The following is a 17,953-nucleotide window of genomic DNA, read 5'->3' on the forward strand; positions in this document are numbered from 1 at the left end:
TCTCCTCGCTTCTTTTCCCCAGGAAATATGGCAGCATCCGCGTTGAAAACCAAAATTTTGCATCAGAGAGGGAAGGCGCCCCCGCAGACGGGGGAAAAAGTCGAACTTCGGCGGTTTATTTCAGCCTGGTACCAGCTTGAGGCATCCATCTTTGTTAAGGGCGGCGGCTGACCCCTCCCCTCCCCAGTATCACGTGACCGGCCCGCGAGGTTGGGGGGGAAAACGGCCAAAGGATGAGCGTTATTCAAATCAGGCGAGCGGAAGCGGAAACGGAGAGAGCTGTTGAGCGCCCCAGCCGCCATCTTTGTTAAGGGCCCAGTTGGACTTCCGGGATGGACTGAGCTGGAGCAGAGGGGGACCTGCTGCCGCTGCCGTGGAGGCTCCTCGGGACACGCGGTGGCCGGAGGCAGGAGCGGAATGTGGGCCGCTGGAGCTGCAGGGTTGAGGGGTGGGGGCGGTGGGCGGGCTGGAAGGTTGGAGGAAGTAGCCCCACGTGCAAAATCAGGACCACCCCCACCATTGGCCCATTTGGGGGCGGGGCGTCAGGACATGGGGGTGTGGCTAACCCAGAGGAGCAAGTTGGGCAAATGCCAGGTTTTTCAGACTCGGCCCCTTTAAGAGGAATGGACTTCAACTCCCAGGATTCCCCAGCCAGCAAAGAATTCTGGGAGTTGAACTCCACCTGTCTTGAAGCATGCTGGCTGGGGAATTTTGGGAATTATAGTCCAACCAACTTAAAACACTGTCTGGGACTTGGAAGTGCACCCATCTTAAATCATCCTTAGTCCATCCTTAGGCAATGCTGACTGTGGGATTCTGGGAGTTGAAGTCCACCCATCTTAAAACATTGTTAGCTAAGGGAATTATGGGAGTTGAAGTCCACCCCTCTCAAAGTGTGCTGGCTGGGGAATTCTGGGAATTGGAAGTGCACCCATCTTAAATCAGATTGGCTACGGAATTTTGGGAGTTGCAATCCATCCTTAAGCAATGCTGGCTGGGGAATTCTGGGAGTTGTAGTCCACCCATCTTAAACCATCCTGGCTGTGGAATTCTGGGAGTTGGAAGTGCACCCATCATCAAGGGGCCAAGCTTGTAAAAACACCGAACTAGTTCTTCAGCTGGGTTCAGTGAGTCATATGAACATAGCAATGAATCACACTGTAGGACGGGGTCCACAAACTTGGCCACTTTAATACTTGGGGACTTCAACTCCCAGAATGCTCCAGCCAGCACAGCTGGCTGAGGAATTCTGGGAGTTGAAGTCCACAAGTCTTAAAGTAGCCAAGTTTGGAGACCTCTGCTGTAAGAAAAGAATCTATGGGGTGGAGAAGAGGTGAAAATAAAATACAGGTAGATAGTTTAATAGTATCTATTGATGGCTGGTTTGCCCAAGTACCAAAGAGCCAAGCTCAGAGATCACCAAGGATTTTACAGTTCACCTCTGAGCTACAAATATGCTCTTCTATTAAAGCCATTATCCTCCTTTTCATTCTTTGACTATTCTAGGTTGAGAGGAGCGGTCCAGAAGACCTTGCAAATCCTGTGCGGTGCTGGGAAACAGTTTAGAGGGATCCAGAGCCAGGCACCTGGCAACAGGTAACTCACCTCAGGGCCGCTTTTGCAGATGACATCCATGGAGCGGTAAGAAGGGGGTGAGAGAATGGAAAAATAGGTGTGAAGCTCCGGCATTCTGAACTGCGAGTTACAGTTCAGTCGTATCTGAAGGATAACTTTTGCCTTCACACATTGTGGGAGCTTCATCCCTGGAGGCTTTCAAGAAGAGACTGGACTGCCGTCTGTCAGAAATGGTGTAGGGTCTCTCCTGCATGGGCTGAGGGTTGGACTAGATGACCTTCAAGGTCCCTTCCAACTCTGTTAATCTATTAAAAACTCTAATTTCTGGTGCTTTTTACAACTTGGTATGTGTCCTTCCCTTGTTTATTTTCATTGCACCCAGCAAGGTATCCTGACCCAGAATTAGGGAATTAAGGAGGAGGAATTGGGTTCTGTTTACTCCCAGAATTTTGCACCATGCTATCCATGGTTTGCACAACTGAGTCCTTTTTGGGGGGATTTGCACAACAGAGAGAACAACAATCCACCAAGTATATTGAGTACACAAAACACAGTAGGCTAAAAATGCAGTGCGCTGGTTTGTGCTATGGGTGCAATCTTCTGTCTGTTGATTTCTATTCAACCGTTCCAGCACTAAACAAGAATGCCGATTCATAATTTTAAAATAGGAGCTTTGCCATTTTAAATCTAGTTGAAATGTTGGGATTTAAAAACATAAAACATAAAACTCCAGTTGTTCTCTTCCAGTTTCTGGCTAACGTGTCAGCGTTCCAAGTAACCTCCAGAGAAAAAAAACCGCAGAGAATTATCATCTTCCCAAAGATCCATTTTATCAGAGATGCCATATTGGCACATCTGGGGAAAACCCAAATCTGAGAACTCCGGGTTTTCCCTTCCCAAAAGAGAAACGAAAGATCCGTTCCCCGGCATCCATCAAGCCGTCACATGGCCCAATCGTTACTTCGTTCCGGCTGGAGACCATGGTCAGGGTTTCCAGGCGATGAAATACATTTAAAAAGGAAAAAGCAAAGTCCACTTTCCAAGACAATTTCTTTTATTTAGGTAAAGCATCAAATTGGCAAAGTCTGTTTGTCATTCCGGATCTGACCCAACCCGGAATTGCACCACATAATATTGGAAGTTAGAAACAGACCCCCAAAGTCACATTCCCCAACAGAAGTAAATCAACGTTAGTCTGGCGTCATCAGCCTCCACCTGCAGGTCGCAGCAGGGTCAGCTTTCGTTCCCATGGGACGGAGAACCACCTAGCTCCGTGTTGGCGAACCTATGGCATGCGTGCTGGAAATGGCACGCAGAGCCATTTCCCCCGGCATGTGAGAGCTTGCCAGGAAGAGCTCCACTGCGCATGTGCGGACGGCGCCACCACCTGACAGCTGATTGTTGGGTATCAGGCACACATGCGCGGGGAGCGTGGGAGACACGTGCATGCGCAGAGACATGCAGCGCGTGCTGGGGGTTGTGCACACATGTGCAGATGCGCGGCACGGGGGTGATTGCACGTGAATGTGCAGGCGCGCGCTGCATGAAAGGGTGATTGCGCATGCAGGTGCGTGGCATGCGGCAGAATCACATGCGCAGGTGCAGAAACGTGCTGTGCATGGCGGGGGAATCGCGCATGCAGGTGGGCACGCAGCAAGAGGATCGTGCATGCGCAGATGTGCAGCACACTGCAGGGGGATTGTGCACACAGGCACAGGGGGGTGGGAGTGGGCCAGCACGCATTGCCTTCTGGGTGCTGGCACACGAGCACACAAGCACGCGTGCAATTATTGTTACGGGAGCCGAAAAAGGTTTGCCACCATTCTTATCTCTGCTCCTCCCACCTTAGGATTGTGGCAAGCCCGAAACCCTTCTACCCCATAACCAGCAAAGAGAAAAAAGAGAAGGAATATATAAGAAGGCTAAATAAAAGGGCTACGCATATGTCAATTTCTGGCTTGACAACTATCCCCAGTCGTTCCCCTCCAGGTGCAGGGCAACATGTCCTTGACTTTCTGAGAAAGGAATGTTGTGGCTAATCTTCCACCGCTCCTTAAAAAAACCCCTCCCAAATTCCCAGGCACTGAATGTGGCAGCCCAGAAGCCTCAAAGAAAAATGGCTTCCAAGCGGACAAGCTGATATCACAACAAATGTTTTCGTGTCCAGCAACCCAAAAGCATAAAGCTAAATGGAGGAGTTCAATGTGAAGTAAATTTTCTGTTTCTCATCCGTGTGTGTGTGTGATGATTTCTGCATAGATTTTGTCATGCCTCTGTCAGGATCTGAATCCGAGGAGGAAGCCGAAGAGCTGACAGGGAGCGGGAGTATGGCTCCATTGGCTGTGGAGGAAACTGGGGAAGGGCAAAAGTCCGGCTGGGCAGAGCAGGAGAGAGGTAGAACAAAGGAGAGAGGAGTTCAGAGGAAGACCCAGGCCCACCCCGTCTTCATCCTAGGGCACGCAGGGAGAAACGGAGAAAGGAGCAACGTGGGTTGTGTGGCTTACGGGGGAGGAAAGGGCCCTGATTCCCTTCATTAGCCACATGTGGGAATGAGAGTTTAAAAGAGATGCAAGCTGAGTGCGGTGTCTGCTAGGAACAAATTGTGTTTTCCCAACCATGTTGAATTATGGCCGTTCCTTCACATCTGGAATTCCTTCTCCTGCCCTGCCAGTCTAATGACCTCATCTTACCTTGATTGGACTTATAGTTACGGTTTTTGTTGACCGCGTTTTGGACTTGATTCCCTGCAGCCAAAGGCTGTTCCTGGGAGAGTTTTCCTCCAGCCCAGAAGGGAACCAGGACCTTGGCAAAGTTGGAGCTAATAAAGGGACTCCTACTGATCATCTGACTGGGTTGCCTGTGTTGCTCTGATACCTTTTTCCATATTTCCTCTCCAGCTCCCCAGCCATGTTCTCGGGTGCGAGAGGCCCAAAGCCCCTCATTGCGGTCTGCCAGGTGACGTCGACGCCAGACCGAGAACGCAACTGGGAGGCTTGTTCGCAGCTGGTCCGAGAGGCCACTCGGCGGGATGCTTGCGTTGTCTTTCTCCCGGAAGCCTTTGACTTCATTGGCAGCTGCACGGAAGAGACCCTCAGCTTGGCGGAGCCCTTGGAGGGGGATTATCTTCAGCGCTACGTCAGCCTGGCCAGGTAAGACTCTCGGGGGGCCAGAACGGCTCCTCCAAGAATTTGGATCCCTACGGAGGGGTTAGGCGGGAGAGGCTGTCGACATGCAGCGAAGATGGATGATAAAAAACAGTCCCAGAACATATAGAATACTTTATTGGCCAAGTGCGATAGGACACACAAGGAATTTGTCTTGGTGTAAATACTCTCAGTATACATAAAGAAAAGGTACATTCGTTAAGAATCAAGAATCATAACATACAACACTTAATGATAGTCATAGGGTACAATCAACAATCAAATCATATTAGGAAACAGTCAATATAAATCGTAAGGATACAAGCAACAAAGTTACAGTCCTACAATCACAAGTGGGAGGGGATGGGTGATAAGGAGTGATGAGAAGATTAACAGTAATAGTAGTGCAAACTTTGTAAATAGTTGAACAGTGTTGAGGGAATTATTTGTTTAGCAGAGTGATGGCCTTCGGGAAAAAAAATGTTCTTGTGTCTAGTTGTTCTGGTGTGCAGGGCTCTATAGCGTCGTTTTGAGGGTAGGAGTTGAAACGGTTTATGTCCGGGATGTGAGGGGTCTGTAGATATTTTCACAGCCCTCTTTTTGACTGTGCAGCATATAGGTGCTCGGTTGAAGGCAGGTGGGTAGTAATTGTTTTTTCTGCAGTCCTAATTATCCTCTGAAGTCTGTCTGTCCTGTTGGGTTGCAGAACCAAACCAGACAGTTATAGAGATTCAGATGACAGACTCAATCGTTCCTCTGTAGAACAGCAGCTCCTTGGGCAGTTTGAGCTTCCTGAGTTGGCGCAGAAATAACATTCTTTGTTGTGCTTTTTTGATGATGTTTTTGATGTTAGGTGTCCATTTTAGGTCATGTGATATAGTAGAACCTAGAAATTTGAAGGTCTCTACTGTTGATACTGTGTTGTCTAGTATTGTAAGAGGTGGTCGTATGGGAGAGTTTCTTCTAAAGTCTACCACCATTTCTACAGTTTTGAGCATGTTCAGTTCCAGATTGTTCTGGTTACACCACGAGGTAAGTTATATAACCTCCTGTCTGTATGCAGATTCATCGTTGTCTCGAATGAGACCAATCACTGTTGTGTCATCAGCAAACTTCAGTATTTTAACAGATGGATCTTTTGAGATGCAGTCGTTGGTATGTAGGGAGAAGAGAAGTGGAGATAGCAAACAGCCTTGGGGGGGCCCTGTGCTGATTGTACAGGTATTGGATGTGATTCCACCTAGCTTCACCTGCTGTCTGTTAGGAAGCTTATGATCCACTTACAAGTGTGTTCAGGTACCGCTAGTTGGTTTAATTTACTTAGAAGAGTGTCTGGTATGATGGTATTGAATGCTGAACTGAAGTCTACAAAGAGGACCCTTGCGTAGGTATTTGGAGATTCAAGGTGTTGTAGGATGTAATGCAGAACCATGTTAACAGCATCATCTGTCGATCTATTTGCTCGGTAGGCAAACTGCATGGGATCTAACAGTGGATCCATGATGGTTTTCAGGTGGGACAGCACAAGCCTTTCAAAGATTTTCATAACTACAGATGTTAGAGTTATTCAGTTCCTTGATGGAGGGCTTCTTTGGCACTGGGATGATGGCAGAACGTTTGAAGCAGGAAGGAACATAGCACATCTCTAGGGATCTATTGAAGATTCGGGTGAAGATGGGGGCCAATTGGTCAGCACAGACTTTTAAGCAAGAAGCCGTTATCTTGTCTGGCCCTGGTGCTTTTCCTGGCTTTCATCTGTGTAATAGATCTTGCACTTCTTTTTCTGGGATCACCAGAGGTTTTGAGTCCAATGGATTGGGGCCAGTTGTAGGAGGCTTGGCTGTTGTTGGTGTGTTTGAGATGGGGGTTGTGGAGATAGGTGGCTGTAGTTTCTTTTCAAACCTGCAGTAAAACACATGCAGGTCATCTGCTAGTTGTTGATTTCCTTCTGCCTGGGAAGGAGGTTTGCTGAAGCCGGTGATGTTTTTCAGAGTTTTCCACATGTTTGCTGGTTCATTTGTTGAGAATGGATTCTTTAACTTTTCAGAGTAGCTTCTTTTTGATGCTCTGGTCTCTCTTATTAATATGTTTCTGGCCTGGTTGTACAGCCTTCTGTTACCTTTTCTGTAGGCTTCCTCTTTGGAACGGCCTAGCTGCTTAACTTTTGCTGTGAACCAAGGTTTATTGTTACTATATATTTGCAGGTTCCTTGTTGGTACACATAAGTCTTCGCAGAAGCTAACATATGATGTGAACTCATCTAGGTCTGCAGAGGCATCTTCAAAAACATTCCAATCAGTACAATCAAGGCAGGCCTGGAGCTTCAGCTTTGCCTCATCTGACCAAGTCTTCGCTGATTTAATTGTTGGTTTCATGGTTTTAAGTCTTTGTCTGTAGGCAGGTACAAGGTGAATCTTGCAGTGGTCAGAGTGTCCCACAGCTGCTCGTGGTAAAGACCTATAAACATCTTTTACTGTTGTGTGGCAGTGGTCTAAAGTATTTTTGCCTCTGGTGGGACAATTGACATGCTGGAAATATTTTGGGAGCTCTTTCCTTAAATTTGCTCGATTGAAATCTCCTAAAATGATGGGAAGGAAACCTGGGTGTTTGCCTTCAACCTCCATAATTTGATCAGCAAGAGTTCGTAATGTCTTGTTTACACAGGCTTGTGGAGGAACATACACAGCTATTAGGAGAAATGAGGAGAACTCACGTGGAGAGTAAAATGGCTTGCAGTTGATGTGTAAAGACTCTTAAGTTTTCATCACAAAACTTATAGCTTTTGTTGATATATAAACATAATCCTCCACCCTTTGTTTTACCTGATGTCTCTTCAATTCTGTCTGATCTAAATGTCTGAAGTCCTGGGATGTATATGGTGTAGTCCTCATGAATTTGTGGATTAAGACAGGTTTCAGTAAAACAAAAAACAGCTGAGTTATGAAAATCAGAATTCCATCTATTTAAGAGATGAATTTCATCCATCTTGTTAGCCAGTGAGCGTAAATTAGTCAGAAAGATTGAAGGTAAAGGAGGTTTTTTCCCCCCCTATTCCTTAGTCTGTTTAAAATTCCCACTCGTTTACCACGTCTCCTCTTCCGGCGTGGTCGCTTCTTTGCTTTCTTTGTTGTAATCCATAGCAGCGGGAAATTGGTTAGAATCTCCTCCGCGTTTGCAAAGACAGGTGGGGATGAGGAATCAGAAAGCTGCTCCTTAACAAAAACATGGCCTAATTCTTAGCAGATGGTCTCGTGAGTAGGAAATCCGTAGTGAATTGCCGATAATAATAAGGAATAAAGAAACCATTACAGAGCATTTCACTGAGGCAGTTGTCGTCAGCGCCATCTTGGCTTCAAATCAGTTTTTGTCTAGTGGTTAAGGCGCCAAGCTGGAACCCAGGAGATAGCAAGAGCACTTAGACTTATATACCACTTCACAATGCTTTCCAACCCTCTCTAAGCAGTTTATAGAGTCAGCCTCTTGCCCCCCAACAATCTGGGTCCTCATTTTACCCAACTCGGATGGACGGAAGGCTGAGCCAACCTTGAGCCTGGTGGGATTCGAACTGCCAAATTGCAGGCAGCCGGCAGGCAACTGAAGTATCCTGCAGTGCTGCATTCTGACCACTGCGCCACCGCAGCTCATAGATGAGGTGATGAGTTCTAATTCTATTTTAGACATGCAAGATGTCTGGGTAACTGGGCTAATTACCAGGATAACTCTGAGTTCTAGTTGTGCTTTAGCCATGAAAGCCAACTGGGTGACTTTGGGCCAATCATCAGGAGATGGTGAGCTTTCGTCCCACTTTAGGTATGAAACCTGGTTGGGTGACTTTGGGCCAGTCACTTTCTCTCAGCCCCACCCACTGGGTTGCTATTGCAGGCAAAATAAGAGAAGGAAGGTCTGTTGAGTATGTTCGCCATCTTGAGTTATTTATTAAATAATAATAAAGGGAAGATAAAGCGTATTAAAAATATGTTCGCGTCCTAACGCGATGTTTCTCGACTTTAGCAACTTGAAGAGGTGTGGACTTCAGCTCCCAGAATTCCCCAGCCAGCATAGTTGGCTGGGGAATTCTGGGAGTTGGGCCACACCTCTAAGGCTGACAAACGACTCTTTCAGAAATAAAAGGTCTTGGTTCTTGTAGCAGGTGCAGAGAACGGCTCCGTCTTCCGTAGGTGCCACCCAGTGGGGGAGGGGAGAACCTCAGCCAGGTAAGCCCAGGTGGAAACAAACCTTTGCTTCTCTCCTGGCAGGGAATGTGGAGTGTGGTTGTCTCTTGGAGGTTTCCACGAGAAGGGCAAAGATTGGGAAAGCACGCGACGGATCTACAACTGCCACCTTCTTGTGGATGCCAAAGGTAACGAAATGTCCTTAAATTAGGTGGGGGTCTCTTTTTGCCCCACTCCCCCAATATTCCTGCACCGAGAGAGCACAGCCACAAGGGTGCTGAGTCAGATTGGACTCAAACATGCGACGAACGGTTGCAAGAACTGGGCCTGGCTCGTCTAGGGAAGAGAAGGACCAGGGGAGACATGATAGCAGCCTTCCGATATTTGAGGGGCTACCCCAGAGAGGAGGAAGGGGGTCAAGCTATTCTCCAAGGCACCTGAAGGTCAGACAAGGAATAATGGATGGAAACTGATCAAGAAGAGATTCAACCTGGAAATAAGGAGAAACGTTCTGATGGAACAATTAACCAAATGGAACAGAAGTTGCCTTCGAAAGTTGTGGGAGCTTCATCCCTGGAGACTTTCAAGAAGAGAATGGACTGCCCTCTGTTAGAAATGATGTAGGGTTTCCTGCTTTGGGGGGGGTTGGACTAGATGACCTACAAGGTCCCTTCCCATTCCGTTAATCTGTATCTGGATTGTCCATGCTTCCTTAAAAAATTCTGCTTCACAGTGGTGATAGTTGAAAAAAAAAATTACATTAGACTTCACGCATCAAACGAAGACATAAATCGTGTTGATGAAATACAGTGGCTGTGTTTACACAACTTGTTAAGTCAAAACAAAGCATACAGCATGCCTGAGTTTACACTTTTGTGCCCGACCCACAGGTGGTTTGTTTGCCTGCATTGCAGTTTGTTGTGGGACAAAGACATTACAATCTGTAAACACTGATTTGGGACTCAGGGTGATGAAAAGCAGCTGTTTAAAGGTATAAGTCATATAGAAAAAGCCTTTGAGTAAATCTAAAGTTAAATGAGACTTGGACTCTTAGGTACATTGCTGAAATTACATTTTGAAAGGAAGGCTATATAGAGGCAAAAAGTTGCCCTGGAAAGAAACCGTACCAGAAAAGGCAAAAGTTTGTGAAATATATTTCTGAAAGAGAAGATTTGTAGATCAGGGTGGAACTGAGGGGTTCTTGGTCTCTGAATGGTTGTTTTTTTGGTGGTCTCTGAGCGTGGTTGTTTTTTTGGGTGGTCTCTGAGTGGTTGTTTTTATGGTGGTCTCTGAGTGGTTGTTTTTTGGGTGGTCTCTGAGTGGTTGTTTTTTGGTGGTCTCTGAGTGGTTGTTTTTTGGGTGGTCTCTGAGTGGTTGTTTTTCTGGTGGTCTCTGAGGGTTTTTTTTGGTGGTCTCTGAGTGGTTGTTTTTTGGTGGTCACTGAGTGGTTGTTTTTTGGTGATCTCTGAGTGGTTGTTTTTTCGGTGGTCTCTGGTTGTTTTTCTGGTGGTCTCTGAGCGTTTTTTTGGGTGGTCTCTGAGTGGTTGTTTTTTCGGTGGTCTCTGAGTGGTTGTTTTTGGTGGTCTCTGAGTGGTTGTTTTTTCGGTGGTCTCTGTGTGGTTGTTTTTCTGGTGGTCTCTGAGTGTTTTTTTTGGTGGTCTCTGAGTGGTTGTTTTTATCATGGTCTCTGAGTGGTTGTTTTTTTGGTGGTCTCTGAGCGTGGTTGTTTTTTTGGTGGTCTCTGAGTGGTTGTTTTTGGGTGGTCTCTGAGTGGTTTTTTGGTGGCCTCTGAGTGGTTGTTTTTTGGGTGGTCTCTGAGTGGTTTTTTTGGTGGCCTCTGAGTGGTTGTTTTTTTGGTGGTCTCTGAGTGGTTGTTTTTCTGGTGGTCTCTGAGTGGTTGTTTTTTGGGTGGTCTCTGAGTGGTTGTTTTTTGGTGGTCTCTGAGTGGTTGTTTTTTGGGTGGTCTCTGAGTGGTTGTTTTTTGGGTGGTCTCTGAGTGTGGTTGTTTTTTTTGCAGACATTTCATGACCCAGTTGGGTAGCATCATCAGTGCTACAAGAAAACAACCAAGCTCACATAGCACCAAGGACTCCATGAACCTAGAAAGCCACGTGTTAACAGAACAGCAGGATTGGAAGGGACCATGGAGGTTTTGTAGTCCAATCTTCTGCTCAAGTAGGAGATCTTATACCATTCTGGACAAATGGATGTCTCATCTCTTCTTGAAAACCTCCAGTATTGGAGCACTCACAACTTCTGGAGGCAAGGAGTCCCACTGGTGAATTGTCCTCATTGTTAGGAAGTTTTTCCTTAATTCCTGGTTGCTTCTCTCTTCCATCCATTGCTTCTTATCCTGCCTTCTGGTGCTTTGGAGCAGGGGTCTCCAACCTGGGCCACTTTAAGGCTTGTGGGCATCCATTCCCAAAATTCGTCAGCCAGCTGGTTGAGGAATTCTGGGAGTTGAAGTCCACAAGTCTCAAAGGGGCCAAGGTTGGGGACATCTGCTTTGACCCCCCCTTCCCCTTCTCTGTGGCAGTCCCTCAAATACTGGAAGATGCTATCTCATAATCCCTAGTAGTTCTGTGTAAAAATATAAACAAACTGAAAACTTTCCACCTTTTACTCTTAAAATATTAGATCTTGGGTCATCCCATCCAAATGACTGGCAATATATTCTTTTCATTCATTCTGAAAAAAGTTTTTTCCCCCGAAAGTGCGGAAAATTCCTTTATGGGAAGGTCCCAATAAATTGTGACGAGCTTTATCCCAGGTTGGAAAGTGGGGAGTCTTAAGTTACAGGAAGGCAGAAAAAAATATTCCTGAAAATAAGAAAAAAAAAGTGGACATTGGGAATCACTTTCTGAAAGCATAATGTTGCAGGACGTGATATACAGGTAGTCCTCGACTTACGACTTATAAAATTTTGAGCCCCAAATTTCTGTTGCTAAGGGAGACACTGAAGTGAGTTTTTGCCCCCATTTTACAATCTTCCTTGCATAGTTGTTAAGCGAATCATGCAGTTGTTAACGTCAGACACACGGTTGTTAAGTAAATCTGGCCTCCCCCTTGAGTTTGGTTGCTGGGCGGTCGCAAAAGGGGATCACCCAGCAACGGTCATAAATACAAGCCAGTTGCCAAGGCTCTTGTTGTGAAGCCGAGGATGACCTGTAGCTGGCATGACTATTACCTACGTGAGGTTGCAATTTCGTAGATTTTATTCCCACTACTTTTATTTAGTTTTTAGTTTATTGTCATTGCACCTGATACAACGAAATCAAACAGTGCACATCGTGACCATGACAATAAACACAAACACACATCCTTCCCCCTCCGCACATTGAATTGAAAAACCCCAGCACCGCACCAACACTGTACAGTGGAATTCAATAGAGTTACTGCCCTGGGACAGAAGCTGTTTTTCAGCCTATTTGTCCTTGTTTTTATTCTCCTGTACCGTCTGCCAGATGGTAATAGTTAAAAAAAAAAAAAGAGGGTGCTCAGGATGAGATCGATCTTTGGGGATGTTTGGAACTTTCTTAAGGCAGCGGGAGCTCTAAAGCTCTTCCAAAGAGGGGAGAGGGCAACCCATGATCCTCTGGGCAATGACATTCACCCTCTGGAGTGCTGTCCTATCTTCCTCTGTGCAATTGGCAAACCACACAGAGGTGCAGTGAGTTAAGATACTCTCTCTGGTGCAGCGGTAGAAGGTCCCCAGCAGTTTTCCATTCGGTGGTTGTTTCCTGAGAAGCCTCCGGTAGTAGAATCTCTGCTGGGCCCTTTTGACCAGGGCTGCAATGGGAGCCCCCCAGGTCAGGTCCTCTTTTAGGGTAACACCCAGAAACTTAAAACTGGCCACTTGCTCCACTCGGTCTCCCTCGATAAGCAGGGTTGGAGGTCTGATCTGTTCCTTCTATATAGTCCATTATCAGTTCCTTGGTCTTATTGGTGATGAGGACCAAGTTATGGTCTCCACACCACGAAAGCAACCATTGGTCCATCTCATCTCGGTAGGCAGATTCATCCCCTCCCGGAGAAGAGTCCCACCACTGTTGTATCCTCTGCAAATTTAGCAATTTAGCGTGAGTGGGGAATCTGCTTCTAATCCGCTGGATCCTTCCTTTCCCTTCGGCGAGGCCGGTCTCAGGGTGTGTAGCCGCCGCCTATCGGAAGATCCACCTCTTTGATGTGGAGCTGGAAGGGAGGGTCTCCCTGAAGGAAAGCGCCTTCACCAACCCCGGTTCAGAGATGGCGCCGCCTGTGCCCACCCCAGCGGGAAAGGTACGGGGTTCAAAACGGGACTTGTGGCCGGTCGGAGGAGGAGGAGGAGGAATCAGAGGAGGAGGAGGAGGAGGAATCATCAGGAGACCCGAGGGTCCTCCCTGTTTAGATTTTGCTTCGGCTGTCTCTAGTACTACAATAAATATATTCTTGGGTGAGGGAAAAAAAAAAGAAAAGGCTGTAACTAAACTACCGGAGCTTTCGCCCGCGAATATACTTAACCGGAGAACATGACGGATGACACCCAGCCCGTGAAGGTGCTCAATTGGAGAATCTGGTTTATGAGACACCCGGGGAGGAGCGGGGGGGGGGGAAACAGGGTCACAGCAGACTGTGAATTAGGTATGCCAGAGTTGGCTTCATACAGGGCGGGACTAGTATGTCGCCTCTAATAAATCCTTTGAAGTTTTTTGAAGTTTGGCTCGAGGATCATGACTTAATGAGGGCGATTGATGGAATCCTGACAGCAGCTGGCAGAGAAAGAGAGAGAGAGAGAAAGAGAGGTGGGGCCTGGGCCGTCTGTCAGCCCTCAGATGGAAAGTCAACAGCCCCCACTATCAGGATTCCGGCAGTCGCCCTCATTAAATCATGAGCCTCGAGCCAAACTTCGAAAACTTCAAAGGATTTATTAGGAGCGAACATGTCGGTATGACTTATTACGAAGCCGATTCTGAGACACGTAACTCACTGTCACCCTTGACCCTGGTTTCCCTGCACCCCTCCGGGTGTATCATAATTCATATTCTCCAACAGAAACACGTTCGTAGCCAAGAGTCATCAATCACATTCTCCAATTAGAGAGGCAGAAAATCCGGTAGCTTAGTTACAATCTTTGCAAGATAAGAATGGAATGCACTTTCGGTTCCAAGCTGCCGCTCTGCTCTTTCAAATTCCTCCCCGCTTCCCTTCTGTTCACGGCAACCCTAAAACAGGCCTGGAAAGGTTTTATGAGTTGACACCCAGGTCTGGAGGTGGCTGATGAGGGAGAGGAGGAACAGCCAAGTCCAGCGCCTGATGCACAGATTTGCAGAAGGCAGAGGAGAGGAGAGCAGTGGAAATCTATGAGCCGGTCCTTGGGACGGAAGAGCCACCGCTGTTAGCGAAGCCCCACCGTAGCCCTGGGGATCAGAGGGAGGGGGCGGAGATGAATAGCAGTGGCAGACACCTGCCGGATGGGCTTGTTAGCATGCAGTGAAAAACTTTTTTGCCGGGGTTGCCGGCACTCCCAATTAAAGGAATCTTTTGAGTTGACTTCAGGCGGCTTGTCGTGTTTGGGGAGCTGGGTCAGAAAAACGGGGCTCTGCGGCATCAACTGGGGGGGTCCAGAGGCGTCCCTAGCCGTCCCTTCACCTTTGCAATGAATTTACAGGTAAGTCCTCATGACCACAATGGAGCCCAACATTTCGATCGCTAAGTGAATCCTTCTGAGTTTTTAACGCCTCATTTTTTTAACTTTTCTTGCCACCGTTGTTCAGTGAATCACTGCAGTGGTTAAGTCAGCCCCACGGTCGTTCATTGAATTGGGCTTCCCCGTTGACTTTGCTCGTCAGAGGGTCACCAAAAGGGGACTACGTAACCCTGGGACACTGCAACCGTCATCAATATGAGTCGGTGGCCAAGGGCCTGAATTTTGATCACGGCCGTCACTGTGAAAAATGGTCCTCGGTCACTTTTTTCAGTGCCGTTGTAATTTCAAACGGTCATTAAATGAATCATTGCAAGTTGAGGACTACCTGTAATTTCCTTCTATGTGGTTAATTAATCCATCATCCTTGACCATTTCTAAATAGTTCGGAAGTGGTGGGAACTTCATCCCTGGAAGCCTCCAAGAAGAGACTTGGACTGCCATCGGTCAGAAATGGTGGAGAGTCTCCTGCTTAGGTTGGGGGTTGGACTGAATGACCTCCAAGGTCCCTTCCAACTCTGTAAATCTAATCTAATCTAAATGTTGAACTTTTAAATCCTTTTATCTATTTTTAATGTTCCAAAATCAATAAAAATAAAAGCACACGGGACAAAATCCAGACCCTGGGCAGCCAGCACTTAACGGCGGTCGGAGCATCCCGTGACCACCGTTCCTAACCTTCCTTCAGGCTTTCCGACATGCAGAGTCAATGGGCGAAATTGGATTTGTTTTATGACCGTGGGGGGAAAAAAAAGGTCGTAAAAATCAGGCCTGATTCACTTAGTGATGGGGGTTCCAATTCCCCTTGTGGTCGTTGAGCCCTAGCTGTGCTACTTAACGTATACTCAGTCCTTACCAACAGACGCTTCCAGGGGTCTCTCACTGGGTCTGCCCCTTTTCTAGGTGGGACTGGCCATCTGTTACGACCTCCGTTTTCCGGAAATGGCCCTGACTCTGGCCCAGGCGGGAGCCGAGATTCTCACCTACCCGTCAGCCTTCACCGTGACAACTGGCGCCGCCCACTGGGAGGTAAGTCCCTCGGCCTTTACTATAGGTTGTCCTCGACTTACAACAGTTTGCTGTCAGGATTCTGGCCGTTACCCCCATTGAAATCACGAGTCTTGAGCCAAACTTCCAAAACTTCAAAAAGATTTATTGGGAGTTACCATGTCCGGCACGGCCTGGGTGGAGCCGACTCTGAGACACGTCACCCTTGACCCTGGTTTTCCCCCCACCCCTCTGGGTGTTTCATAATTCCTATTCTCCAATGGGACACCTCCATAGCCCAGAGTCATCAATCAGGCTCTCCAGGTAGAATTTTGCAAGGCAGAAACTTCGGTCACCTAGTTACTGTCTTTGAAAACATTTGTGGAATGCACTTTCGGTTTCCAAGCTGCTGCACTGCTTCCCTCTCCCTTAATGTTGGCAACTCTACATAAAGACCAGAGGAATATTTGATGACTTGACATTCATTTAGTGACTGCTTGAAGTTACAACGGCCCTGAAAAAAGTGACTTGGGGCCGTTTTCTTCACACTTACAACCATTGCAGCATTTCCCCAGGGGTCACGTGATCAAAAGCTGACACTTGGCAAGCGACTTGTGTTTAGGACGGTCGTGGGTCACGCGATCCTGTTTTGCGACCGTCTGACAGTGCCAATGGGGAGGCCTTAACGATTGTGTTCCTAAGTTTAGTTGACTTAATAACGGTGGCAAGAAAGGGTGTAAAATGGGGCAAATGATCATTCAAGGAATGTCTCCCTTAGTGACAGAACTTTGGGGGCTCAGTTATGGCCGTACGTTGAGGACTGCCTGTTATTAGGCCCGCAGTTTCCTCCTCTCCCTCTCTTTCTTTCTATTATCAGTAGAACAGAAGTTGCCACCAGAAATTGTGGGCCGGAAGCTTTTGGAGAAGAATCTAGACGGCCACTTACCTGCAATGGCGTAGGGTCTCCTGCTTGGGCGTGGGGTTGGACTAGATGACCTACAAGGCCCCTCCCAGCTCTTGTTCATCTCATCTGAAAAAACCTCCAAACCTTCTCTCTGTTCCCCTCCCCAGGTCCTCCTGCGAGCCCGTGCCGTGGAAACCCAGTCCTACGTGGTGGCCGCAGCCCAGACGGGCCAGCACCACCCGTCCCGGAGCTCCTTCGGCCACAGCATGGTGGTCGACCCCTGGGGCAGCATCGTGGCCCAGTGCCGGGAAGGGCCCGGCTTGTGCTTTGCCGAAATCGACCTGCCTTACCTGCACCGCCTCCGCCAGGAGATGCCCGTCTTTGCCCACCGCCGGCCTCGCTTCTACAGCCGGGCGGCTGCTGAGTGGGGCTTGGGGCTCCCGTGATGGGCTCAGCTGGCCCAGGGAGGGGGCTTGGCTGCTGCAGCTGGACTCTGCAGGGACTCTGGCCGTCCAGGAGCCGCTGCTGCTGCCCGGAGGGGCTGAGGGGGAAGGAGAGAAACCAACTGCGGACAGCTCCGGCGCTGGTGGGGGGGGGAAGGCATTTCGGCACCATCCCCACCCTGGGATTGCATCGGATGTTTGCTTTTTGGCCGTTCAGACCTTTGGGGTTCAGACTGACATGGGGGGGGGCAAGTCGGTCACTTTCCCTGCAGAGGGGCTTCCTTCCGGAAATAAATTCGTTTTTCAGCCCCACGTAGTCTTTCTTTCTTCACTTTCATCCAGTTTTTTTCTTTTTTCTTTTCTTAAGCAGCTCACGAGACTCTCTATTTCTGTATATATCAGAGATGTCCAACCTTGGCAACTATTAAGACTTGTGGACTTCAACTCCCAGAATTCCTGGCTGGGGAATTCTGGGAATTGGGAGCCCACCAGTTGTCAAGTGGCCACAGTTGGAGACCCCTCGCCCACTTTTGAGGTGGAAAATGCTCATTTCTTGGAAAAAAATCCTTTCCCGGGGACGAACAGACTTATACGGACTCTGAGAAAATTTTTGTTTTCTTTTTGCCCACTCTCTCTCTCTCTCTCTCTCTATATATATATATATATAGACTTCGATGAAGTCTCAACCCCCAACCAATCAGAACACAGCCAAGCCCCCCACCCAATCAAGTCACACCCCACTAGCAGTTAAAAGGAAGAAGCAGCTGCAAGCTCACATTACTCTGAGAAGCACAGAGCCGAAGACACAAGCCTGAAGATGACGAATGAGACTTCATCGAAGCGTTGCCTAGATACTTCCAATCTTATGCAGAGAAAACCCGAATAACCAAAGATCCACATACTAATACCCATGAGAACCTCAGAAAATTATTTATATATATATATATATATATATATATATATATATATGTATGTATGTATGTATGTATGTATTTGTTTTCTGAGGTTCTCATGGTATTTGTATGTGGATCTTTGGTTGTATGTAT

The 17,953-nt window shown here is 47.6% G+C and overlaps 1 protein-coding gene across 2 annotated transcripts; it reads left to right on the plus strand.

The window, feature by feature from the left end:
• The first annotated feature begins 294 nt into the window (after nt 1–294).
• Nucleotides 295–17,219, plus strand: NIT1 (nitrilase 1). 2 transcript variants are annotated; one of them, XM_026717713.2, is made up of 7 exons: nt 295–419; nt 1,507–1,596; nt 4,473–4,724; nt 8,975–9,078; nt 13,035–13,168; nt 15,477–15,602; nt 16,632–17,219. In XM_026717713.2, coding segments are annotated over exons 1-7 (987 nt in total). In that variant the 5' UTR covers nt 295–417; the 3' UTR covers nt 16,911–17,219. The 2 variants fall into 2 exon arrangements, with proteins under 2 accessions (XP_026573498.1, XP_026573499.1); XM_026717714.2 differs by having other exon boundaries at nt 319–406.
• Nucleotides 17,220–17,953: the final 734 nt, after the last annotated feature.

Source organism: Pseudonaja textilis, chromosome 16 (genome assembly GCF_049901715.1).
Source record: "Pseudonaja textilis isolate UNSWEBS1 chromosome 16, rPseTex1.2, whole genome shotgun sequence".
Lineage (NCBI taxonomy): Eukaryota > Metazoa > Chordata > Lepidosauria > Squamata > Elapidae > Pseudonaja > Pseudonaja textilis.

Coding starts and splice junctions, on each gene's coding strand:
- NIT1 (XM_026717713.2), top strand. Junction 1,597..4,472: donor AGCCAGGCACCTGGCAACAG/GTAACTCACCTC, acceptor TTTCCTCTCCAG/CTCCCCAGCCATGTTCTCGG. Junction 13,169..15,476: donor TGCCCACCCCAGCGGGAAAG/GTACGGGGTTCA, acceptor CCCCTTTTCTAG/GTGGGACTGGCCATCTGTTA.